General features: G+C 35.9%; 1 protein-coding gene across 3 annotated transcripts in view; it reads left to right on the top strand.

Moving 5' to 3' along the window:
* AKT3 (AKT serine/threonine kinase 3) overlaps positions 1–27,550 on the top strand; it is a 146,992-nt gene that overhangs the window by 76,664 nt on the left and 42,778 nt on the right. For all 3 annotated transcript variants that reach the window (XM_048937587.1, XM_048937588.1, XM_048937589.1), the window contains exons 3-7: positions 1,828–1,953; positions 13,502–13,613; positions 17,488–17,632; positions 23,390–23,521; positions 26,876–26,941. In XM_048937587.1, coding sequence (XP_048793544.1) covers positions 1,828–1,953; positions 13,502–13,613; positions 17,488–17,632; positions 23,390–23,521; positions 26,876–26,941 — 581 coding nt within the window. The remainder of the gene's footprint in view (positions 1–1,827; positions 1,954–13,501; positions 13,614–17,487; positions 17,633–23,389; positions 23,522–26,875; positions 26,942–27,550) is intronic.

Raw genomic sequence — 27,550 nt, 5'->3', positions numbered from 1 at the left:
AACTCTTTGATCCGGGCATATTTCTGCAATTTTTTTTTATAGGAGATATTTGAAACATTCTTAAGAATCATTCCTTTAGTTAGGCCTATATTTATTATTTTCAATTATTCAGCAAACATAATTAAAGAAGCATCCATATGTTTTCATGTAACGATACAGTTTTTCACTGTTATTGGTGTTAATGTTACATTTCTTTTCTCAAGATTTTTTTTTTTTTTTTTTGGTTAATTTGAGGTCAGATTTTCCCAATGTGAAATCATTTCAGGCCAGCTATGTCAGTGTAGATGTTTCCAACTGATCTAGCACAGAGACTTGAGGTAGGAAGTCAGAGACTAGAGGTAGGAAGTTCCGAGTCTAGACAAGTGTATCTGGTGCTTAACCCCCTCTCCCCCCCCTTTTTTTTTTTTTGTGGTCAAATGAAGTAACATTCTGAGCTGTTTCAATTTTTTTTCTACTTATATTAAAATGGAAAATCTCTCGATAACAACACAAAGCAGGTGCCCTGTTATCTGGAGCTAGAAGTTTTGCCGCCAGAAGTTTTGCTGAAGTTTTGAGGGCCAGAAAACAGACTGGCTTCTAACAGAACAATCTCAGGGTCAGATGAATGTCATCTCTTCTAACTTCTGAATTGTCTAAAAGGTAAAGTTAACGGATGAGTTACAAAACACTTCTCAAGGATTGGGTTTAGCCAAGGGCCAGTGCAGCCCCTGTTCTATAGTAAATTTAGTAAGTTCTGAGCATTTTGCAAACTGAGAAATTGAAATAATTTTTCAGTTTCAGCCTTACTGAACTTGAAATTGTGTTTTTTAAGGTTAATACAAGTAGGTCATGATTCTTATTTCACAGTGACACTTTGATATAATCTTAAGAGATTCAGAGCAGTATTTTAGCATGAAGTTTACAAGTGTGTAATAAGTGTAATAAGTGTAATTACTTTTGAGGAAATTTGGAAATTTTGTATTGGTACATACACTTTTTAAAATATTATCTTGTGCAATGATTAAACAGTATCTCATTTAAAATCTTAGTTGGGAGTTGTATGTACATTACTTGTTCTGCAAAGTTGATAGAAGTCAAAGATGGGGAAAGATGGGCTAGTCTAAATGCACCTGTACTTACCTGAGTAGTACACATGAGTACAATTACTGATGAGGTTTTGATATGACGAAATATTGCAATTTAGAGATTTTTCACTCTTAAACAAAATTGTTTAAGCTACCAACTCTCTTCTGTCTTGTTCTTAATGTTTCTGTTCCTGAATACCTCACGGCTTGCAGAACCTTCCTTTCCAACTTGAGTAGGGTGAAAGTGGAGATGGTGTGTTTATTGGTTGACTTATCTTGTAAAAGGTAACTGGATTGGATACCCTCAGTCTTCTTGCTGATAGTTTATATTTAAATGAACTTAATGATTTTTGCTTTGGTTTAGCAGGGTGATTGTTCTACATTGTAGTAACTGACATTTACTTTCGTTATTGTAAGTGGAGCTGTAGTGCTTACTTTCACCTACACCAAATTTCAGACTGTTTACATATACAAAAATGGGGGACTGGGAAGAGACTGGTGTAATGAAATTTCGGTGTACAGAATATAGTACAGTGCATGTAGCTCCTTATTACAGAGGCATCCTTCTACAGTCCAGGTTTTCAATTGCAATTATATTTTCTCTTCTGTTGGAGGAAGTTAGTTTCCTTTGTAAGTTGAAAACATCTGGAAAGATTTCGGTACAATTTTTAGTATAATAGACATTGATGATATGTTTTTTAATATCTAGTTGGTTTTTTTTTTCCTCCACAGTACTAATGAACACATTTTTTTTCTCATTTAGGAGAATATATAAAAAACTGGCGGCCAAGATATTTCCTGCTAAAGACAGATGGTTCTTTCATAGGCTATAAGGAGAAGCCCCAGGATGTGGATCTGCCATATCCACTCAACAACTTTTCAGTGGCAAGTATGTATTTCCAGTATTTATTATTCTCTTAGCATACTGAAAAAATATCTGTTACATTTTGCTGAATGCGTACTTTGGAATTTATTGATAACAGTGCAGGTTTGATGCCTTCTGTCAGGCTGGTACCCCCCAGTCTCGTGTCCGGCTCTACAAGATTTTCTTACAAATGGCATTAAAGATTTTATCATAAGTGGGTTATTTTTAAAATCTAAGTCCTCAATTTTTGTTTTTATTTCTATCTAAATTAGTAACAATAACATTTCATAAATGATTGTTGTAAGATGAAAATCCTTAGAAAGCTTACTTGTATTCATACCACTGCCCTCTTTATTTTTTGGTAGTATCTCTGAATTCACTTGAAAACTCAAATTAATTAGAAAATTATCTAGACTGTCAAATGGCACAAAATTGTGCTAAATTATTTTTCTCTTGGATAATCAGGTAATCAGCTCTCCAGCCTGGTTAGTCAGTAATTTTGAGCAATCAGATAATTTGCATATATTAGCAAAGCTATAAAGTATGAATCTGTTGGATAAAATAAAGACATTGTGCTTTTTTCTTTTTCAAAAATGTTTTTAGAAGACAAGTTAGTAGGTTTTTTTTCGGGTTGTGAGATTGATAGAATATTTTTGAACAGAAATGAAAATATTTGTAGAGCTAAGCGAAGGAGAAAAAATCTCCGAGTGTAAGATTTGTGTATATTATGGCTATAAACTTCTGAAGGAATGAATATTAGAATATGTAACCAACTTCTTTCAAAACGTGTTCAGTGTACTGCAATACAATAAATGGCACTGTTTAGTTTTAAAGGAGAATGTTGGAGCCACAAGAGCAGGTGTATGTAGGGAAAGAATTTCCTTTATTTGCATTACTGAAGGAATTAATCTTGGGCTCCAATCCTACAATTGGAGGAGAATAACCTTGCACATTCTGATGATGGTAGAAATCTTACAAATGATATTGAGTTTACAAGCCTTTGAATATTTGAGACTCATTTTACCTTGTTGCTATGCAGTGCTAAAAGCAGTGATGCCTTTAAGTTGTTCATGAGAGTTGGTAGACCTAGCACTGACCAACTCATAGGATGTTATTCTTTAGCCATTCCTCTGACTGTATAACCCATTCATTTATAGCAGTTAGTAGTTTCCTAGATACTTCTTGACCTATGACCAAGGGAAAGAAAATCTGTAGAATTACAGCAGTTTTTTTTTTGCCCTGCTTTACTGTGCTCTTCATTGCATATCTAGTCTTCCTTTTCCACTGCAGTGAGAAGGATGATCCAAAAAGTAGTTCTGGCAAGTGAAGAAATAATTAACAATTAGTTCCAATGTTTTGATACTGATGTTGAACTCTTTTTTCTGATACCAAGAGGTCATCTTCTATAATGCTAAATTAGAGTGCTGCCCCTGAACTTTGTTTTGATGGGAATTGGATAATTTTTTTTGTTTCCAGAAACGACAGGAGTCCTTGCAAGTACTGTAGGTCAGATACTTAGACTATGTAAGCTAAAGGAAGGAACTTGTAGTATTAATTAAAGAATTACAGTATTAGGAAAGGAGATGAGTTTTTCTGTTTTCTGGCAGGAGAAGCAGTGATTTAATAAGAAATAACTGCTGAGGAGAGCAAGAATAGCGAGAGCTTTTCCCTCACAAAAATAATCCCATAAAATTTTAGCCAAGTATCTATGTGGAGATTGCAATGTAGAAAGTAAAATGTTCTGGAATAAGATTTTTTTTTTTTTTTAATAAGATTCCAGTTTTTAACTTTAATTAAATATGTTTGATTTTATCTTGAATAAGAAGTACAGAATTATATAACGTGGAAGGGCTGAAAAGATAAGGCGAGAATAGTATTCTACTCTGAATTGCAAAGGACTGCTTTTGGTCAGATATTTTATCTGTCTGACAATGAGATCATCAGTAGGGCAAACAAACAAACAAAACAACACTCTGTATGACTGAATCGGATCTCATCTGCAGTACCTGGTAAATCTCAACAACGGGCTTTATGGTCTGCAATCCCTGAGTTCCTGAGCTGCTGCAGTAGGTTTGCAGCCACAAGCAGTGCAGCATATTTTTCCTGTAATAGTGAAGTACATTTTTCATAAATTACTAGCCAGGCAGATGGAGTGTGAGATCACTGTTAATACCATCTTGATTAGGTTGGCAGGGACTTAAAGATATGTCTTTATAGTCCTATCTTCACGTAATCTTTGTAGCTATCTGTAAAGTGAGAATGTGGTCTCAGTCCACATTGATAGACATCTTTGGCTCTTACTTACAGCTTGTTATTTAAGCAGAGAAGGCCAAGGCCATGGTATTATTTTTGTACTGTTTGAGTTGAACACTGGAAAGTTTGTACCTTTCTGCTTTGTATGATACTTGTTCTGTGGTTTAAAATTCTACACCCACCCTGTTGCACCAGTTATTTTGATCACACAGATATTTACCCAACAGAATGACTCCCTTCCACTCCTGCTACCAAGCTCAGAAGACTTTCCCAGATACCGTATCGTTTTCCGAATAGTTGCTGCCTGATTTCTTCCAAGAAAGGTTTCTTCCAAGAAATACGGTCAAAACCCCACAGCTGAGCACTTTTCTCTCCCTGATCCTTTGTAGCCAGTGTATTCCCTTGTGAATCCTGTGAATGAGAGAAAGGCCTGACAAAAATATTTTATAACCTGCTTCCAGTGCTTCCAGTGCTGAATATTCCTTTATTAAGGCAGGGAAACTGTGTGGGACTGAAATGGCGGTGAGCGATCTCTTGCTGGACCGTAAGTACGCTAGGTGGAGTTGACCGGGGGGTATGGTGGAGATGGGCTGGATAAAGTGGGAAGATTTGGTACTGGCCCATTGGTGGCTGTTCTTTGAGGCCCCCAGGCAGAGCCCTCACCTCTCCAGAGCAGCCTTCTGGTGCATGTGAGCACCAGTAGTGAGTTCTCTTTGCTGTGACTGCTGAGCTGCCAGAGCTTGTGGCAGGGTGAACAAATCTGTCTGATGATACCAGGTCATGTGCTGGAATCACTTTGGTTTCTCTCCTACGGAGTTACTGTATTTTATACCATATAGAGTCCAATTCAGAGACTAGTTCAAAGTCAGCCTTAGCTCTTTTTAGGTATAGAGAAGCAGTTGCAAGTAATCAAGTTACTGGAGCTTCAAGAGACACTGTTGATTGACTGAGTCATGGTAATGGAGTGGGTGTGCATTCCTGCCCACCTCAAAATATGTTAATTTAAATTGTTTTTTGCTTAGACATTAATGCAGTCAGAACCAGTCTAAAAATATTTTTGATTCAATTGCTGTAACTTCTTGGTATAGGCAAAGGCCTATATTAGGCTTCTTTTGAAAAAAAAAAAACCAACAGTACTCTGGATGTCCCCATGGCAGGATTTATACCCCTAGAGGTCCCAGAAAAGATCAGCATGATCTCACAACACTGTTTCTAAGTGGTCCAGTGCTGTTGAAGCAGAATCAATACTGCTTTGTGTATACCACCTTGGTCTGAGATGGGAAGAAGTGATGGTTCTTTCCAATTCTGTTTGAGGAGCTTTTGTGTCTTTACTAATTTTAAAAAAAACCAACAAAAAACCCAACTAAAAACAAACAACAACAACAACAACAACAAACAACAGCAACAAAAAAAAACAAACACAAAAGAGAAACCACTGAAAGCCAGCACTAAAAAAAGTTCTCACACGTGCAATGAGTATGCAAGTGATCACATAGCACATTTGGGTTGAGGTATCTGCATGAACTGGCCTTTTGCCTTCATTTTGATCTTCATGTGGAGAATAATTGGAAAGAGATACATCCCTTTAGTGGTAGCCTTTGAACTTCGGCCAAAAATGATGTCACTTGGAATTTTTGTGGTATCTTGAAATATTTTACTTTTCAAGTACTCTGTGATACAGGTGAAATAAATTCAAGTTATTGCTAGAAGATACTTTCTACAAAATGCTTTTTCTTAATTTTATTTTTCTTCACTACAGAAATTATCACCGATGAACCCTGGCTACTCTGAATGTAAAATTTGTGCTACTTTTTACTAATCTTAATCTTTAAATTGGCCAGAGACAAGGTTTATTATTTTGGGGATTTAAGAATATAAAAAACAGAAAAATTGAAGTGTTTTCAGGGAATAATGAATAGGAAGAAATGAATAGAAAATACATATACATGTATATACCAACTTATCCATGAAGATACAGTGCCATTAGGAATGACTTTTTTCCAGGAACTCCACAGTTAACTTTTCAATGAGATTTGAATTTAAAATCCTAGGTGTTTTTGGTTGTCATAGCAGTAGATGACGTGAACACACAGATACACGTCCAACTAGTTTCTTATAATTACAGCACAGATTTAAATCCAAAGTAATAACAGTACAATTGAATAAATAATATTCATTCAAGGCTGCAAATAATTTTGGGGAGAAAAAAAGCACTGTGTATATAATTTGCTGAATACACAAATGTATCTATGGAAATTTAAACTCGAATGTGTTAGCAGTGTTACTGTTGGATGTATGTATGTTTGTGTTTCTGGAAAACTGGACCCGTCAGTCCAGAATTGAGAGATTTACAAAGTACCTTATGAACTGTTTTTAGGTGGCATAGTTGGTATTCAGTCATTTGACTTAGAAGTTTGGATTCACTTGTTAGCTTGGGTCACGAATAAGGATGAGTTCCTCAGACTTATCCTTTAGTTTTACTGAGGTCACTCCAGAAGTATGCCTCCTGTTTATTTCCGTGGAAACAACAGTTAGAAAGAGCATGATAGTACAGCAGCAAAATGGAACATTGGTGGGATGGTTCAACCTCTACTGCTGTGCCACCAACATGTGCCTCTGATGTCATAGGCCAACATTATAAAATAGGAGGCATTACTTTTAGAGAAGCTCTTGGACAGTGCTTTCTCAGACACCAGTTTACCATTCTGTAATCCCCAGCTATCTCTAAGTAGGGCCTGGTATAAGCATGGCAAGTTAAAAAGTATACTGTCAGGTCTTTTTATCCTGGTGTGATACATTGATTTGCATAAACGAAATTGAGATGTTAATATGTAAGAGAGAGGGATATGTTATGTTACTGTCTTCTGTGAAGACAAGAAAAACCTCAGGCAAAGCCTGGCAATACCATGTGGAGATCTCTCATTTTCATTCTCTCTCTTTGCTTGAAAGGGTGACTAGCAAACTAATTGTCATGATAGAAAGGCAAGGGCACTACTTCAGTATTTTCTGGAGTGCTGTAAATAAATGACTTCCCAGCATGGTGAATGGTCTTTTTCAGTTTCAAGGAAAGTAATCTTTTTTTTTGGGTGTTTATTATTCAGTCATATATGTTGTTGTCGTTATAGCATCAAAGCACATACAAGTTCGAGTCATGAGCCAAGCACCACAGGAGTGGGATTTCTACCCATACGGAACAAAAAGTCAGTTCCTGCTCCAAAATACTAAAATTCCAAATATAAAACAAGGGATAGCAGATGGATGCAAACAGATGGGGGGAGTATGATAAAACAATGAGGCAGTACTAGCCTATACTATAGACAGTGGTCTCAGCGCATTAACAACTTATCTACTGTCCAGGTTAGATTTTTACTCTTTTTCTCCTTCTTGCTTCCTGTTTTTAAGACATCGTGGTGAAGTAGATTTTTAAGGAGGATTTAAAGAAGAATTTCTTCACTAAAAAGAAAGAAATTATGAATGGTTTTCAGAAATGGAACGCAGGGAGGATGAGTGATATGAATGATCATTTGGATACTGAATAAAGAGTGATAAAGAGGATGAGAGTAGGCTGTGGGGGTAGTCCATGTTGAAATCTTACTGCTTATGTGCTAAGGCTGTGCAGAAGATGGGGAGTGCAAAGAGAAGTGTGTTATAATCAAAGGGACAATGGGAAACAACTACCTCTGGAGCAGTTTGGAGGATGACATTTTTAGGAGAAGATTGCATTTTTGGGGACCAAAGAAAGGATATTAAACTATTCACATACATTGTTACATCACCAGTCTTGTTTTAATGGGTAATGTTGCACATAAATAAATAAAATGTAGTGAGAAAAGAGGAGACTTGAGGAGAGAGGGCCTTTTGGAAAGCCTCAGAGAAATAAGATGGTGTGTATAGATGTGTGGGAGAATCAGGAGAAGACAAATCTAAGAGGATGTGTGTGTATAAATATATATTTCTGTATATACATATACATGTTAAAGTCACAGCATTTCATATGTGAGCTAAAACTTGCCTATCTGTGTCAGTGGTAAGTAAATTATATATTAATTCTGCTACTTTCCTAACACAAGTCATTAGAGAAAACTAGATTCAGAATACATAGAGTAGCAGTAATGAAAAAAGGTCGTGTGAACAGTGTATCTTAACATGAGAAAGAAAGCTAACTGGAGTCAGTACTAAAGCAAAGGTTGGGATAGTGAAGTGTTTATCTTATGAAGGAAAAACTTAGAGGAAAATAAGAAATTAAAGATTAAATTGTAATGTAAATAGATAGCTAGATATACTAGGTGTAAACATCTGCATATAAATATCTCCCTAGATAAGTAAAAATGCATATGCATTCTAAAAAATGCCATCAGCAGTTCAATACTTTTATTTTATATCATATGATAATCATAGGAAGTTTTTCTTTGTGCTGAAACACAGTTTGCATTAGAAATAATTTCTCACATATGCAACCTTCTGTTCATTTTTTGGTGAAATTTTTTATGGCTTTTTATATGTTTAACATTCTTGTCTAACTCTACCAACAAATTGTGCTGAAGATGAAAGCTTCCTTATATGAAATAGTAATACAATATTAGTATTCCTTCTTTGTTTTTCTTTTTTTAATGCTGAATTAGTGCATTTAGGAAAAGAACACTGGTGATTATATGGTTAAAGTTATAGAATTCAAACTTTAAACTTTTTAATAAAATCTGAACAGATGATCTGTGCTTTTTTTTTTTTTTTTTTTTTTTTTTTTGGAACTGGCAGGTTTCAGGCCCTCTAATTGGCTTCCCAGCTTTGCAGAGTAATTACAGCTTCAAGCAAACTTTGTCATCTGTGGTTCAGAATGGTGTAAAGTAAACAGAACGTTTTGAAATACAGTTTGTAGTTAGAGCTGCTCAGGAGAGTTTAACTAGCATAACTATTTAATTTAGATAGTACATTTTATTTGGAAAAGATAGCCTAACATTTTAGAATTATCAGATTGTTTGTGGATATGGAGATAAAATTAACATCTGGTTAACCTCCTTTTTTAATTAAAAGAAAAAAATCAATAATTGAGAAACTTGCATTCCATTCTTTATTCTGGTTCTATTTCATTTTTCCATTTATTATACAGATCCAAAAATGGCCAACCAACTACTACAAAGTTGTTGGAACTGAGTTGTTGATTTCTGTAACTGATTTTGTATTGTGCTGCTTTGAACAAATGTTCTGCCTCAAGGCTTTGTATCCCCTCTAATATTAAGGGGGAAATTTTTCATGACTGATGTTTAATCCCAAGCAAAACAGAAAGCTTTAGGATTAAAATGTGTAATTCCAAGTTGTAGATGGCTAGCATACAAGAACACAAAGTTGAGTCTGTCTGTTTACTGGCTTACTCATCTTTTTTGAATGATAATTTAGACTTCCAACTGTTTGGAGTTGAGATTCAGCCCTTTAATTACATATGTTTATGTATAGTAGCAAACTTGAAGACATTATGGTAGAGTGTTCCCTCCTTTTGGTAATGACCCAACTATCACTCAAGCTTTCTGAGCCAGCTTTCAGTAGCCAGTTTCACTCATTCTTGTATGCTTTTGTAGTTTCCAAACTATTCTGTCTAAAACTACTACATTTTTTTCCAGTAATTAGTAGAAAAATATTTTGGTAATTAGCAGTAAGTGTGTATTAGAGTACTTATTCATCTTAATAGATTTATTTATTTTCTTACCCTTAGGTGAAAGACATGCACAAACAAATTTTTATTCATGTTGCAGTCGTGGTAGGAATGTTGTTTATCCCGTACATTTGTATACAGCAGCCTGTGAAACATGTGAGTGACTAAATATCAGCAGACTTCAGTTACTTTTATGTACTTCAGCAGGCTGAGTAGCACACACCACTTTCAGAAATACACTAGTTCTCCCCTTCTTTTTTGTTTCAGTAATTGAGGACATTTATGAATTCACTTTTCCTTATAAAAGGAAATTATATATTTAGCCACATTTAATAGAATATTTCGAAAAGCTCTGTAAGCTTTGCTTGATATTATTTTTGAGTAGCATCCTTGTAACATATTCAAATGGCATTTTTTTAATGTCTCATTTCCTTTTTTATTTGCCACAGCATTTTTTATTATATTTAATTGATCTTGTTGATCATCTGTAATGAAAATCTGTGAGAGTTAAGGATTCTGTGATATTTCAGATCTTAGTATATGTATCCAGAGCTAAAGTAGTTGTTCTTATTAATGAGGCACATCATCACTTTGAGAAATCTCTGAAGAAAAATTAATATGTAGTGCCAGTAATATGTGTATAGCTTGGTACAGACTTACATGGATGAATATACAAACATACAAAAAAATATAGATAATATATTAATTATGCAAACTGGTCTTTTGACTAACAAGTTCTCTAGTTCTGTCTTGCAGTCTCTCCATTCTAGCTGCTATTTCTTGCTGCTGATCTTAATGAGCCTTCTATCCCCCTAGTGTTTGTTTTCCACACAAGTTGCAGTCTTTCTCCTTTGCCATTTATACTCTTTTGCCTTTCTTCCCTGGCTTTTGTTCTGATGTCTCTTCTTTAAATTATTTTTGCTGTATGGATTGGATTTTACCTTAACTGGGTAGCTTCCTTTTTGTACTGTCTGAGGGTAGCAAGAGCCAATACAAACATAGGAGAAAGAGCTTTCTGTTCAGCAGATATATGGATACGAGATAGCTGTAGCCTCTGGATTACTGCACAGATTTTTAAGAAATTTATGGTTTAGTAAGTGTTATTGCAATTTTTTTTTTTTTAACCAATCTCCCCTGCGCTCTTTCCTCTCTTGCAGAGAAAAGAACAGATAGAATGGACAGTTGTTACATTTTCATAGGAATACTGGAAGGATATCAAAAGTCTTGGTTTGCCAAGTTTTAAGTCTTGTCTCCAAAATGTAGTATTTTCCAGCAGTGTGCAGCTTTAGGCAAACATCGAGCAAAGGAAGTTTCAACCTATGTGATTGAAGTGTGATAGGATTAAAGGCGAGAGAATGGTTTAGTCAGGGGTAGGACCAGGTAATCCTAGAACAGACATGCGTGCATTCTCTTCTGTTATAAAAGTAGTCCTGTGCATTTCTTAAAGCTGCAATTGAGAATTTTAAGAAAACAAATAGTGTATTCTTCCTAGAGCCCCCATCACTGTCGTAACTTGGGCTTCAACTGTATGCCTGAGGAAAGGAGTTCCTTTGATCTCACAGTATTTGCACCCAGCTGTGACCCTACTATATATTCTAAGTAGCTTCACTTCATCAAGGTCCCTACATTCCCTTCATCTGCTTTTGTCCTTGGTTCTCTTCCACCTTTTGTGTGAAGTTCCCTCTTCCTGTGTCCATCCTACTGTAACACTTTCCTTTAAAAAGCAAAACAAAACAAAACATGTCACCTTGTGCTACAGTTCTTAAATTAAGTTCTTAAATCACAAAGAACCCTCTGATGTCAGAACTTCCCTGTGTCTGTTGAGGATGCAGCACAAGTAAGTCTGATAATGCTTGATAACAGTCAAAGGCCACTTCTGAGATAGTGTTCTTTAGATCTTCAGGTATGCAAATTAATACCTTGAGCAAAGGCATTAAGCTTGTTATACATTAGTAATATAAAAGAGAATTGCTTTATTGTATTTTCAGTTTGTATCTGCATTTCAGAAGGTCTGCTGTGAGTATGCCATTTGTACAATTAACACAACAGGTGTAAGAGGGAAAAGTGAAACAGGCTAGCAGGCACCAAAGTAATGTCGAGTATTTAGAAATTCACTTGAGCTGATGCAGTTCCTTAGACAATATTTAAAACATATTTCTGTAAAATTATGGGTGATAGTTGAGGTGTCAGGACTCTGAATTTGTGGAAAAAAAAGCCAAGATAAAGTACTTCTGTGAAAGAACAAACTGCCTTGAAAAGTGGTACAAGCCATATAACATGACTTCTGTAAAATGCTGAGATTATCTTGAGTAAATAAAATGTATTTCTCTAAGAATGAAGGGCAAGGTTTTATGTTAAGTTATAGTCAATGCCATCAACTTCATCAGGGAAAGGTGTGGGCTAGCTGGTAGGTTGGAGCTCTATAAAAAGAAAGTTACAGTTGGTCCTAGATGAACAGGAAATCATTTGCTGTTTTCATCATTGATTGATTTTGTTTACTGGATCAGTCACTTTATATCACATTCTTGTTGAATTACCAGAACCCGGGCTATGATGTTTGTGTTAGATTTATGGTAGCTGCAGGAAAGCAAATCACTCTTTTGACAAAGTAACCTTAACTTCACAAAATAAGTAAATAAATAAAATCATGTTTGCACAAATAAAAAAAATTAGTTGGTCAGTGTAGGTCAGTGTTTTGCATCATACAAATGTAATGTTTTAGTGTAGAGTGCAATGTTGTAAAATCTAACATCAAACATCAAGTCTTACCAAACCACTGAATTAACAGTGTTGTGCTCTTGTGACAGAGGAATTGAAGATTGTCTGCTGTGTGTCTGGATTTCTGTGTCAGGAAAGATCTGGGATATGAAAGCACAACCTGTGAGCAACCTGTGACTGGCTTAATTGATTTAGGCCAGGGAAGACTGAAGAGAGACAAAATAGTCTTCAGATGTCTAAAAGAAATAGCTGCTTGAAGAAGAGAATAAATTGGTTGGAAGGACAAGAAACAATGCTAAAATTATTTCCTAAAATGCTTGGAAAAATTAGTTTGCTTGCAGAGATTTGAAATTACTATTTTGGGGAATTGTAGGAAGTGCTTAAAGAAATATTTGAGGGAAACAGCCTAGATAGGCCTGTTTCCGCCTTGGAGTGCTAAGAACAACAAGCCGGCTTCCTGGGGCAGCCCCAGTGGGCATGTGGATGGTAATTCTATGTTTAATAATCAGACTGATTTCAGCATCTGAATTCTCCCAGATAGGATATTTTACAATAAATCTAATCGTGAGGTGATGGTACCCTTGTAATTGCGGCATGATTACCATTGAAGGAAAAACATCATACTCCTGCCAGGTACAGATGGAAAACTGTGCCTTTGGCTACTGCTGTTACCTTGCCCTACTGGAGCAATCTGGGATATAATATTCTCACCTTTGTAATAGACCTAATTTGCAAATGGAGATGACATTTTGTATGGGGAACAGTACAAGTTCCATTAATACCTCTGACTTATTTCTTCTACCTTATGTTCAAGCCCATGGTTATATTGGTGTTCTATATTTTCTTTTATGTGCTGACTAGGTATATATAAACTATATGTATCTTATCTAAGTAATTTGCGTTTCACACATTACCTGGAAAACATAAAGAGTGAAATATAATGTATTTCTCTAGAATGTCAGCTAATGAAAACAGAGCGACCAAAGCCAAACACATTTATTATCAGATGTCTTCAATGGACCACTGTCATAGAGAGGACGTTCCACGTAGACACTCCGGAGGAACGGTGAGAATGTTATTTTTGTTTCTTTTTCAGTATTGGTTATGCACAATTTTCAACAGTCTCAGCTGGGATTGCTCAGTAGTCAGTATGCAGAATTCTGACATTCCAAGCACTTCTGAACAGTTATTTGAACAATTTATAAGTCAGCTTCTGTAAAATATAATCTGAGCTTATATCTAGTCTGCGAACTGCTTGCAAGTGGGATGAGTATGTTCAAATAAGCCAAAACTATGTCATGACATGTCTCCAAAGTGTTAAAATTTGAATAGAAGCCTGCTTTGGAGCTTTTTTCAGCTTTACTGTCTTAGATTTTCCTTTTAGTCTTCTTAATGTGTTCTTTTTGGCACAGAAAGCAATATGTTTGTTATAATTTGTTTTATGGTGTTTATTAGCTTTTCTTCTTTCAGTAAACATAAACACCCTCTCAAGAATTAACTTTTTTAAAGCACAAGTACGTATGGGAGATATGAGATGGCGTATCTCACTAAAATATTCCATTCTGTTTTTCTGGTTAGATGTACTGTGTCTTCCCACTGAATGCACCTGTCCTCTTGAGGTCAATACTATGATTTGGCTTTATTCATAGAATCACAGATTGGCTTAGGTTGGAGAGGACCATGAAGATCACTTAGTTCCAACTCTCCTGCAATGGTCAGGGATGCCAACTAGTAGGTCATGCTATTCAGGATCCCACTCTACCAGGCTTTGAATGCTTCCAGAAATGGGGCATCCACAGTCTCTCTGAGCAACCTGTTCCAGCACCTCACCACCCTCTAAGTAAAAATTTCTTCCTAACATCTAGCCTAGATCTTCCTTCTTCTAGTTTAAAGCCATTGCCCTTGTCCATTTATGATCAGACCATGTAAAAAGTCAGTCTCCCTCCTGCTTTTAAGCTCTCTTCAAGTACTAGAAGACCACAATGAGGTCTACCTGGAACCTTCTCTTCTCCAAGCCCAGCTCCCTCAACCTTTCTTCATAGGAGAGGTGCTTCATCCCTCTGATCATCTTAGTGGCCCTCTTCTGGACCTGCTCCAACAACTCTCTATCCCTCCTGTACTGGGGGCCTCAGGCGGTACTGAACACAGTACTCCAGATGGGGCCTCACAAGGGCAGAGTAGAACAATCACCTCCCTCTCCCTGCTGGACAGCCCTCTTTTGATGCGGGCCAGGATACTGTTGGGCTTCTGGGTTGCAAGCACACACTGCTGGCTTGTGTCCAGCTTTTTGTCCATTAGAACCCACAAGTCCTTCTTTGCAGGGCTGCCCTCAGAGAGTTCTTCACAGAATCACAGAATTGCAGGGGTTGGAAGGAGCCTCAAGAGATCGAGTTCAGCTCCCTTGCTAAAGCAGGTTCCCTACAATAGGTTGAATAGATGGGCATTCATGGATCTTGAACAGTTCCAGAGAAGGAAACTCCACGACCTCTCTGGGCAACTTGTTCCAGTGTTCCTTCATCCTTACTGTAAAGAAATTCTTTTGCATGTTTGTATGGAACTTCCTGTGTTCAAGTTTTAGGCTATTGCTTCTTGTCTTATAGCTGCACACTGCCAAGAAGAGCCTGGCCTCATCATAGAAGGCCACCAGATTAGTGAGGCACAGTCTGCCCTTGGTGAAGCCATGTCGGCCATCTTAGATCACCTCCACATCTTGCATGTACCTTGATGTGTTTCCTTGGATGATCTGCTCCATGATCTTCCCAAGTACAGAGGTGAGGCTCAGTGTCCTGTAGTTCTCCAGGTCTTCCTTTCTCCCTTTCTTTAATATGGGAGCGATATTTTCCTTTTTCTAGTCACAGGGGTTTTGCCTGACAGCCACGATTTCTTAAATATGATGGAAAGTGATTTGGCAACCAGATCGGACAGTTCCTTCAGAATCTTGGGATGCATGTCATCAGGCACCGTAGGCTTGTACACATTCAGCTTCATGAAATGGTCTTGAACTTGTTCTACTCTTGCAGTGGGAGGAATTTTGCTCCCCTGACTCCCGCTTAGAAGTTCAGGGACATGAGAAGCGTGAGAATGCCTGTTAAGGCTTAGGCGAGGAACTTATTAAGTACCTTAGCCTTCTCCATGTCTGAGGAGCCAGTTCTCCCTTTCCATTTATCAGAGGGAGTACACTCTTGCCTGTCCCTTCTGCTCAAAGTAACTGAAGAAACCCTTTTTGTGGTTCACATTCCTTGCCAAGTTTAATTCCTTCTGCGCCTTGGCATTCCTGAACCCATCCCTGCACATTAGGACAGTATCCCTGTATTTTTCCCAGGCCATCCGTCCCTGCTTCACTGCTTGTACTTTTCCTTTTTTCCCCCAGCGTGACCAGCGGGTCCTTGTTCAGCCGTGCTGGTTTTCTGCCTTGTCTGTCTGATTTCTTCTTCTGGGAGTTGGAGCCCTTTTGTGCTCTCAGAAAGGCATTTCAGAGGGTGAGGCCAGTTCTGTTCTCTTCCTTTTTCCTTAAGGACAGTTTTCCAGGGAATCTCATCCAGCAATTCCTTAAACAGCCTAAAGTTCTCTCTCCTGAAGTTCAGAATCCTGACTCCACTCTTTGCCAGGCCCGTATTTGTTGAGATCATGAACTTGACTAGGATGTGGTCAGTGCAGCCCAGGCTACCTCTGATCTTAACCTCTTTTACAGTCACCAGGTCCAACACCTGGTGGGTCTGTCAGTACCTGAAGCAGAAAGCATTGATGGACTTTAGGAGTCTTCTGGATTGCTTGCAGTGCACCATGTTGTTGTCCCAGCTGATCCATGGGTGGTTGAAATCCTCCAGCAGGATGAGGGCCTGTAATCACAATTCCTCTTGTAGCTGATGCAAGAAGTCCTCATCAATAGGCTCCCCTTGATCAGGTGGCCTGTAGTAGACACCAGCCACCACCTATCCCTGTTCTTACGCCACAAGCTCTCAACCTGTTCTTGAGTGTTTCTCTGGGACAATTTTCAGTCTATCAGCTTCTTAACATAGAGGGCAACTATCCCACTTCTCCTTCACCTATCCCTTCTAAAAAGCCTGTAGTCCCACTAGCACCTTGTCTCTCTAACTTAGCTCTACTGTCTCACACCAGCATATGGGCAGGCTTGCTTTTACCCCCTTTAACCCTAGTTTAATGCCCTGTCAGTGAGCCCAAATACTTTCTGGGCCAGAATTCTTTTCCTCCTCTGATCCAAGTAGACCCCATCAGTAGGCATTATTAGGTCAAGTGCAGAGTAAACTGCCCCATGGTCATACTGTTTATACCAGTAAATAACTAATGATTTTATTTTTGCATTGTTTCTTCTTTTATTAGTATATTCACTTACACCATTTTAAATTCTACCATTTAAATTCTATTGTTTTCGTGATGCTTTTTGGAATTTAATTATTTTTGAGAACCTCTGATTCTCAGGGGAATTTGAAATTAGCCAAACAGTTTAAGTTTAAGAGGGAATAGACAAAGAGTTGAACACATACTGTAGATTAATAAATTTTAATTATTATTAATTATTAATAAATCTCAATTATTTTCTTATGGTGAGGGGGGACATTTCTTGACTGGATTGTTATCATATACTGTGTGTCAGGTAGGACATGACATACTAAGTTCTGAGTAGTGTTATAACTGACAAGAATTTTCAAGTTTTTAGTATTTAAGTATTTATAAAATTAGAGACTGTTAATTCTTGAAATAAACTAAGCACTGATTCTTTTTGATACTGATCAACCTTAGCGCCTCATCCATCATGCAGAATATGGAAGGAAACTGAAAATACTAAATTGTATGAGACTTTGGCTGTGTGACATGAGAACTGCATGTTGAAGCAACGTAGCATGTGGAAAACAATATAAACAAATTATTTGGATATATTTTAGAAGTTTCTAATAAGATTGTTGACTTGTTCATGATAGGGAAGAATGGACAGAAGCAATCCAGGCTGTAGCAGACAGACTTCAGAGGCAGGAAGAGGAAAGGATGAACTGTAGTCCAACTTCACAAATAGACAATATAGGTGAAGAGGAGATGGATGCTTCAACAACTCATCATAAAAGAAAGGTAATGACATTCAAAAATAACTAATAAGATTAATATGTAAGTAACTTCTGCAAAGTGATCTAGTAGGATATAGAAGCAATAATATCTCTACATAAATTTCAGTGTACTACAAGCATAGAAGTACATACTTATTTCAATAAAGCTGTACTGCTCTAATTTTATTTATTTGTTATGCTGTCTGGTACACCACCTTTCAAAGGCAGAGTTCAACCATTCAGGCACATGTAAACAATCTGCTTGTTTTTTGAATATTTTTTTTGTTTTTCCCTTTATGTTTGTTTACTCTTCCAGAAGTATGGGAATAAAATATTTTCTTTAGAAAAGTGTTTACCCACTTTCTCATGCAAGTAATGCCCAGTACAAATTAAATGATTTGCATGAGAAAGGACAGCAGAATTTAGCTTTTATTGACCTTTTTTTGCTGTTTTTTTTTTTTTGCAAGAACTTTGCTTTAATTTTCAGTGAAAACAGTATCTTATTTCTTTGGAATCCTTCACAGCTTCTGCAGTAAGTAGGAATGTGTACAGTGCTGTCTATAGCACGCTTGTAGTTATATCTCCAGAGTCAACAGGATAAACACATTATGTTTCAAATATTGTGTCATGTAAATTTCTCCTTATTATTTTGGGTTTCCATTTTGTCCTGTGTTTCTGGATGTACAAACTACTCTTTAAGAATAATGAAGAATTTGAGTGGATGTTTCTCAGTTATTAGACAGGATTGACAAGACTCAAAAAATGCATTGAAATTACATGAGAAATAATAACAGGATTCTATAGGATTGGCTTCATTCTTTCTAGCTACAAAATGAAACCTGTGCAAAATTAAGTGGAAGTCTGCAGACAGCAAAATAATCTTACAGCTAGTGTCACAGAATGTCTCTTAATGATGGACAGTGAAAAAGAATCGTGAACATTGCAAGAATTATGAGGCAAGAATTATAGAAAGATCAGTGGCTGACAGCTGTGTCCTTAGGAATAGGGCGTTACTAGAAGTCTTAATTCTGCATTTTTTAAGTTTTGAGAACATGAGTTTGCAATACAAGCATGGTTATTTCATGTAGTTTCATTGTACATAATTTTCTATGCTTTTTTTCACTGCTTAAAGAAGAAAAACTAATCACATACAGGCATGACAATACTCTCATCATGAACTGTCAGGTTGGAGAGCTTGACACTGAACTTTTAGCCTCGCAGCACAGAGATTTAATGATTGTGCTCCAGGGTAAAATATAATAAGTGACAGCAAGACAGAGGCTGTGTTCAAGATGTGTCAGTCTTTATGAGAGGCAGTATGATTATGGAAGGGATTTGGGTTTGCTCTTTTAAAGATCTGACCACTATGCCAAGCTTGTGTATCCTCCTAGTAGACTACAAAAACACTGCATAACAGCAAGAGTTTTCAAGGTGTCAAAATAAATGTGCTCTAATATAAGTTGCTTATCTGAAACGTATGCTCTCCTTGTTCACAGTGCTTTTCCCATACAACAAAAGAGTAGGTGGAAGATCATTCTGTTTCTTTCTTGCTACTTACGCTGTAAGTAGCAAGTAAAATTCCAATGTACCCAAGTAAAATTCCAGGACAGTGCATGTGCTGTGCTATTGAATAAATATAATGTATTTCTCAGCAAACCAAGAGCAAACTACAAATCAAATGTGAAATAAAAAATGGTGATATTCAACACCTAATGACAGCTCAGAATAAAGTGTGTGTAGCCACTGAAAAGCACACTGATAGCATCAAGGAAGTTTTTTTCTGCCAAAAATCAAAATTCCACTTCAGATTTAAAACTTATGGAAGACCTAGCAAAAAGTGCTCAGAAGTTTTTTTAATAACGTGTCCTGGGTGACGTTAATAAAGGGGACTCCCTTGTTGCTCCTTTTGTATTAATTGAAATTAGAGGATATAGTTTTTTGTAGAACTGTTTCTGAAAAGCTTCTGCTTAAGCATTTGTATTTGTTAACAGAATCAGAACCATTTCAGTTATATCTAGTTAATGTGTTGCCTTTTTTATATTAGGTTTCTTTCAATTTCAACAATTCTTTTTTGCATATTGTGTCCAAAAAGCTTGTTTAGTCACCTGATTTTGTATCTGCACACAGTGAATTTTGCTTGTGCACGCACCAGATGGTATTCATACGAGTAGAAGAGCATAATCAGATTAAGAAGTAAGACAGAGAGAAGTGGGTCTCTTTCTTCTCTTTAAAAAAAAAAAAAAAAAAAGTAGCAACAGGTTTACAAAGAAAACAGTCTTTAAGTAATTGAACTTGCTTTGAACAGCCTGGCAGCAACATCTCTGCAGCATCTCTGTCCGTATTATCTGGAAGAGCCAAATACACCTTTTTATTTTGCAGTTCTTTAATGGTGCCAGTGTGCCACTGAAGTTCCACAGTAATATCATCACTAACATTTCAAATACAAAAAACAATTAGCAAACTGCTTTTATTCCTTGCTAGACTATTTCTGTTAAGTAAAATTTCTTCCGGATGAAGTCAGATGAAAATTCCCAGTCATGTACTCCTTGTGTATATCAGGAATATTTTAAAAGTAGTTTTTGATTGGTAGGAATTTCAATAACCACAGTAAAGTGTATTGTTTTGAAAAGAACATACGTAGCAGGAGTAAGTAGGCTTTACAGAAAGCTGAATATCATGCAGTTCTTTGGACAGTTTTCCGTTATTTGTTTGCGAATTTGTTTTTCAGGGTTCAGCATGAATAAAGAGTGGATTTTTTCAGAGAAGCTGAAGTACAACATAATGAGCAAAAAAAATTCACTTCTCAGGGTTCAGTGGGAATGAAAAAAGTGGGAAAATTATGAAGAAAACAGGAATCAATCTTACGGAAGCCTCCAAATTTGCTTACCAACATTCTCAGGTTTAGGAAGTATTTCAATTTTTTCACCAGTTTTCAGTACACTCTTAGCTGCGGCATCTGTGTTTTTATCTCTCAAGGTCTTGTGTTCTTTGGCAGACTTTTTGAGTTACCCTGCACTGAATATCATCTCTAAGCCTTCTGCTAAGCTTTTAAAGAATGACAGCATCAGGATACTTTATTCTTAGAACTATCACTGCTACCATAACCTGCTGTTAAGCCACGACTCAAAATCTCTCAGAAGTATTACCTTCCTTTTATAAATCTGCATTTTAAAAAATCTGTTTTTAGCAAGATTGTAGCTAGATTCATGACTGCTTTGATGGATGATGTAAACAAATTTTAGGCAAAGGAGTTTCAATTTGACTGGCTTGCTGCCCTTAGCATCAAGCCCATGTCTGTGGTCAGTTGAGCCAATATCCTCCTTCTGTGTACAGGCAAAGGGCTGCTATTATGAACTGTCTTTGTTCAAACTTGGATGTTCTCTCTCTAAATTCAGCCTCTCATGAATGATTGGAATTATGGAAAAAGTTACCCCTTCCTTGCAGCTTATGGCCCGACAAATTTTTGACAGTTAGAAGTGATGAACTTTTATGTTCATTAGGTATTCTTTGTCATAAAAGCTGTTGGCTTATCTGTGTGGGGGAATGCAGTACGAAATTAGGGTGAACTGTGCTCTGAATTACTCATCTTCTGCCTGAATTGTGTTTTAAATGCATTTTGAATTTCATAGAATCATAGAATGGCCTGGGTTGAAAGGGACCGCAGTGATCATCTAGTTTCAACCTCTCTGCCACACGCAGGTTGCCAGCCACCAGACCAGGCTGCCCAGCGCCACATCCGGCCTGGGAACTTACCAATGTGAATTTTGACAGTTTTCAATGCTTTAACTTAAAGACGGTTTCTTTCTGCTTGATGGTTATCATAAAACTATCAAAGTAGATGTTCTGACTTCTCAAAATAGTGACTGTGATATTTGAGAAATCTTCCCTTTAGTTGATGGAATAGCAGTTGCCACGTAGCATTTGGATCACAGCATTACGTATACATTATATCCGTTAATGGTAAAAAGAAGAATATTTTGAGAATGTTCTTTAATAGGGTAAGTTTCAGAAATTCCCAAGCTAGAACACATGACCTTGAATGTATTTCTTTTGAATTGATACAAGCAAAAAATTGTGCTGTTTTTGACCAGTCAGCAGTGGGACAATAGAGGGACTTAGCTAAGATAAGAGAAAGTTTTGTTTGCATGTTTATGAGTACACATGCATGTACATGTGCAACAGATCTGTTTTTCTGTAAATTGTGACTTTCCCATATTAGTTACTGTGACTTGTTTTGTATTTTGCTATTGGAATCCCTAGCTATGAATATGAGTGGAAATACGCATTTAATGGAAAGAATTCAAACAAAACTAAAATTTTGGCTTGTAGTGACAATCCATGTATATTTTCATCATTTCTTTCTTTATTAATGCTCCCCTTGTGTTTTGAGGTAGCTAAGAGGAATTAGATAATAAATGATATTTTAAAAACTGTCAATGTAGTAGGTGATATATAATATACAGAATGAAAGTCATCTTGAAAGTCTCCTGAAGAATATGAATTTGTTATTCAAACTTTGTTCTGTCTGATCTGTTTATTTTAGAACATGTGTAATTTCCTTATCACTGTTTTCTTTTTTCTGATACTTTCTTGTATTTCTTATTTTAACTTTTTCTGATACTTTCTTGTATTTCTTATTTTAACTAATACAATAAATACTTTTGTTAGATTGAATGTTTCATTTAAGAGTATAAATAATAATGTTCCTTCCATTTTGGAGATATCTACCCTCAGATTGATTGCATATCCTCAAAATTTATTAAAAAGCAACTACTAACTATTACTTGATATTTCTATCATTGGAGTAGCTTTACAAATTGATGGTTGTACTTTCTGGTAAAGACAGCATTGTCCCCTTGCAGAAAAAAACTTTAATTCCACCCACTCTCCATCACTTAATGAGTGTTTTACAACCTTAGGAAAAGGTCCTGTGTTTATATGTCCTGTGGTTATTTGCAGAGCTAAGAAAAACAGTTCCATGAACAGGCTCAAAGTTTAAATAGGTTCTGGTAATAAATCAGTGTATTTTTTTTACTCTTATAGTTTTACTCCTCCTTCCTAATCAAAGAAGAAAGCTCAAAATTATTTGAAGTTTGAGATTGCAGGAATGTGACTGCAGAAAGATTAAATGGAAGATAAATTTAGAATTCTGATAAACAAAAGGCTAATATGTTGAAAGGATAGTAGTGTCATAGTAAATATTTCTAATGAGTACTTGAATCAGTGTCTGAAATTAAAAGATATTTATAGAGAAGTAATTGTTTTAGGCTTTGGCTAAATATTAGAAAGATAGGTAGAATTGTAGCTGAACTACGTACTTTGCCTGAGCTTGAGCAATGATTGTCTTATGGTTCTAAAATATGTTCATGATGCAGACTCCTGGAGTTCACTATTATCAGCGGTTTCATTTTTACAGGAAAATGTTTCATAATTCTTTATCTTAAAACCAATACAAGCTTCTTGTATTAATTATGTATCAATACATATATAGGCTTATTATTAATTTGTTTATTTACTTACTTGTAAATTTCCCTGGTTTTGTGCATCTCTAGTTGTAGCACATTGCAGTAGTTTTTGGAAAATTTGATCAGTTAAGGCAGTGTTTAAGTCTATGATCATAAACTTCAACTTTATACTGATTTGTGTGTGTGGCTCAGGTTTTGTGAACTGATCTTTTTATATTGGTAATACCATTTGGTTGTTTGCAGAAGCATTTTGAATATATTTTGGAACTGCATAGCTTACGTCTTGCTAATCCTTGCTTGTTCTTTGCTCCTTGTAGACAATGAATGACTTTGATTATTTAAAACTACTGGGCAAAGGCACGTTTGGCAAAGTTATCCTGGTCCGAGAGAAGGCTAGTGGGAAATACTATGCTATGAAGATTTTGAAAAAAGAAGTAATTATTGCAAAGGTAAGGAAGGTTGTATTTTTAATTCTTTTCCTTTTCTTTTTCCTTTTTTCCTTTTTCCTTTTTCCTTTTTCCTTTTTCCTTTTTCCTTTTTCCTTTTTCCTTTTTCCTTTTTCCTTTTTCCTTTTTCCTTTTTCCTTTTTCCTTTTCTTCCCCTTCCCCTCTCTTTTTCTTCTCTCTTCTTTTTCAATGGAATAATCAGCATCTTATAGTAAGCTATATTTGATTTTTTTTTTTTTTTTTTTCCTACGGTAACTGATTTTAATAGAATATATGTGTCTCTTCAGAAAACGAGTTAACAAAATTAACATGTACAGATCTTTTTACTCCTTTTTCCACTGTTCAGTAACCTAGAGCATGCTAAAGCGCTTAGAGAATTCACTGTGCAGGAAAGTTGTGCCATCTAAGCTTATGAATAGAAAAAGTACATTGTAGGGTATATTATGTACTTAAACATTTTTAAAGTGAATTGCAAGTTTAGTCAGATAAATACAATTAATTTAATTAATTAATTTAATTAATTTAATTTAATATGCTGTTCCTGGTTTGTTAGATAAGATTAGCCGTGCATGGGAATAACAATTTTATTGTTCCAGTTTTTGAGGTACAAAAAAGAAATCTGAGGCTGAAGTCTGTAGAAATTATTTAAATTGAAATTGTCAGTCACACTGGATTTATGTAACATTATTGGCCCTTGTGGTTGGTGATAATTCTATCCAGTTTTAACTTGAAGATCTGAACTTTGTTTCTCGTAATGCTAAAGTTTTGAACCCTACTTGCTCAAGACAACTTTGGGAACAAGAACAGTACTTGCTGTTGTCATCGTTATACAATTAAAAATAATTGTGATTACTAAGTAAAGAGGTTTTTGAGGGATGTGAGCCTGACTGAAATTTCTTGAATGCTTGAGGCAAGTAATACCAGTGTTCCTGGAAGCTGATTGTGGATGACAACAGCTGTGGATTATATGTATTTTCAAATATTCATTCATTCAAATGTTTTCCAGTTTTTCTACTTGTGAATGAAAAGAAGGGCTACAGAGTTCTGCAAGCTATCTCACTGTTCATTTGTCTGCTTGTCATTCTCATTCTAATAGCTTTTGAATGTGTTGATCAGTCTTGATTAAATTTGAAAAAGGAATAGAAACCTCAAAGGCGATTACATTTCTTTGAGCTTCATGAAAACCAGCTTCTGTTTTGCTTATTCTTCATTTTTTTGCCTGATATAAACCTCATGATTCACCAGAGAAGTGTGGATTCCTTTTTATTTTTTCTTCTCATGAAGGCAATAGCAGTTTAGGTAGTTTTTACTCAGATCACAACTGACGAAGAATGAGAGTTATGGAGAACAGTCAATATCACCTCAGTGATATTCTTTCTGACATGAATAGTGTCAGTAGCAAATCGATTTTGTGTGCACTTGGGAACTTAAAAAGTACAAACTAAATTGATGCTTAATAGTAAAACTAGCAGGAATGTGTATTTCTTAAATTCTGCTTTAACAATATTGAAAATTATACCAAAAGGTGGAAGTAAATAAGTAATGATTAAAATAACTTAATCATTGTAGCGTAAAAAGTCTCTATAGGGATACACTACAATGTTGTATAAGTATGTATTAAAAGTTTATTTGTAGATAAGCCCTTATCTCTATCCTCAGGTCATTAACATATTATAAAATTCACTAAGTTTATGAATGGTGCACTGTTCTCCCTGCTTTTTCAATTGGAGTCTGAATCTGAGAATAGGCTTTTTATCCACTTCACCAATTGAAGAAATATTGCAGACTAAGTCCACATTATTGAAGATTAGAAAGATAGGTGGTGAGCCTCTTGGATTTGTTGTTGCAGCATCACTGCTTATTACAGATTGCCAGTTGGATCCAAGATAAAGTGATTTATTTGATTTTGTTGTACAAATTATTCTTTAGAATAGCTTTTCTCTTTGAAGCAATTTTTGTTTTTCTCCCTACATGGTTGTAGTGTCTATACTCAATAATGCACTACTACTTAACTGGATGGCATCAGAATTTATTACTGAGAACTCTTGTTATTTTTTAACTTCCTATTTTGACAGTTTTTAAAGCATGATCTTAAAACTCCTGACATCTGTGTTTACTTTAATAATAGTTCAATTAGTAAATTAGTTTAATGATACCTTATCTTCAGAGCTGAGCATAAGCATGCCCAGGACAGTAATCTTACGTTAGTATTACTTGCGGCAATATTAAAGCATATTCCATCTAAATAAATTTACTTATGTGGTGTTATAGTTGGTGTTTTAGTCACCAGGTTTGTCTTGAGTTCAGTATAATACTCAGCTGATGCTTAGCGCCACAGTCAATGGCAAAAACTAGCAGGGTGCTTCTTGGCTTTTTAGGTCAGGCCCTTGGCAATGTGAGGGCAACACTGGCCATAATCTGTCCCTATGGCCTTGAGCCCTTCATCTAGGCTCCTTCCTTGGAAAGGCAAGAGAGGGCTCTGGAGAGAGAGACAGCTGGCAGATAGAGGGCAGATGAGCTTTCCCAGGCACTAGTATGCACTGGAGCTGAGTTTCTTTCCATTTGGCATGGGGTTTATGGCAACCCTGTGATTTAGGCTGAGGGACAGGAGAGTGCAACTGTCTTGCTCTGAATTGCTATGTTTTCTAAAGCTGGCTGGAAATGGGGAAGGGCATTCCCTGGCCATCTTTCGACTTGCTTCCAGGAGGCAGGGCAGGCTTGGCCAGAGAAGTGTTTCTCATGTGATTTCTGTAGGATCACACAGAGGTTGAGGAAGGATTTTGCATGGACACTCTTCCATTTTGGCTGAATGGTTTTAAAGAAAAACAAAACAAACACCAAGACAATGTTAAAAAAAGAAAAAAATGCTGTAAAATTAGACTTTGTTCTGTGATTGCCTATCAGCTACTAGCTGTGTAACTTTCCTGCAAACTGATTTAATTTCAGCCTGTGTTCATCATTCAGATGATGCACATGAGAGCTTTACATTTCTGATGACTTTGCAGGTCTGATGGCTATATTATGAAAAGACCAAATCCAAGATTATTGTTTTTTTCCTGCCCTGCAGTATTTGTAGACTTTAAGACTTCATTTTAAAGCAATATTTGAAGAAAAATCAAATATGTTAAATTGTATGTTGCTGAATTTCTTATTTTAATTTACATTTTTTTCTAAAAACAAATTAATACTTTTAATGTTTTGGGTTTTTTTTAGTTTCATTCAGTGAACAATTTCATTCATTTTTCATATCTTCAGTGTAGATTTGTGTTTCTGGAAGTATTAACTTTTCCTTGTAGTAAACTAACAGCAATTTTGTATCTTAATTAAAACCTACTTCTTGTATTTTTTGCTTCTTAGGATGAAGTGGCTCATACACTTACAGAAAGCAGAGTATTGAAAAACACCAGACATCCTTTTTTAACAGTAAGTATTAGGAACTAAATATTATGTGCCATTAGAGCTTAAATAGGTATTTTCTACATGTTGGACATTCCAGTATGGACGTAATTTACAGACAAACTTGGAAGTCTTTCTCATGAAGATGTATAATGGTTTTGTACTTATTTAACTATTCAGAAATAAATTTTCTAATAAATTTATAATGCCTAAATGTACTGAAAACACATTTTGATGTAGAATGTAACTGTTCAGAACTTTTTATATATGAACACTTTAAAACGTGATTTTACGTATTTATCCCGGAAGTTATTTTTATTAAGAAAACTTCATCTACAAAGATTTCAATAAAATGATGAAATAGCAATTAGTTCAGCAGAAGCAACTCATGGAGCAACAAAATTTAACCACCGCTATTTCAATGTCTGTCTTCACTTGGTTAATATCTAATAGAAAATTCTGAAAAGATGAGCATTTTGATATGCATGACAAATTACTTCTGTAGAAGTAACTATTAATCTTGTTCTTTGAGAACATATTAGAAAATCTTTTCATTGATTTCAAAAGATAGAATTATTGGAAGGAGGGGAAAAATATATTTTTTTCTATTAAAAAAAAGGAATGCATAACATGGAA

The sequence above is a fragment of the Lagopus muta genome, chromosome 2 (assembly GCF_023343835.1).
Source record: "Lagopus muta isolate bLagMut1 chromosome 2, bLagMut1 primary, whole genome shotgun sequence".
Classification (NCBI taxonomy): Eukaryota; Metazoa; Chordata; class Aves; order Galliformes; family Phasianidae; genus Lagopus; species Lagopus muta.
The sequence above is the reverse complement of the archived record's forward strand: the minus strand, read 5'-3'. Positions and strand labels throughout refer to the sequence as shown.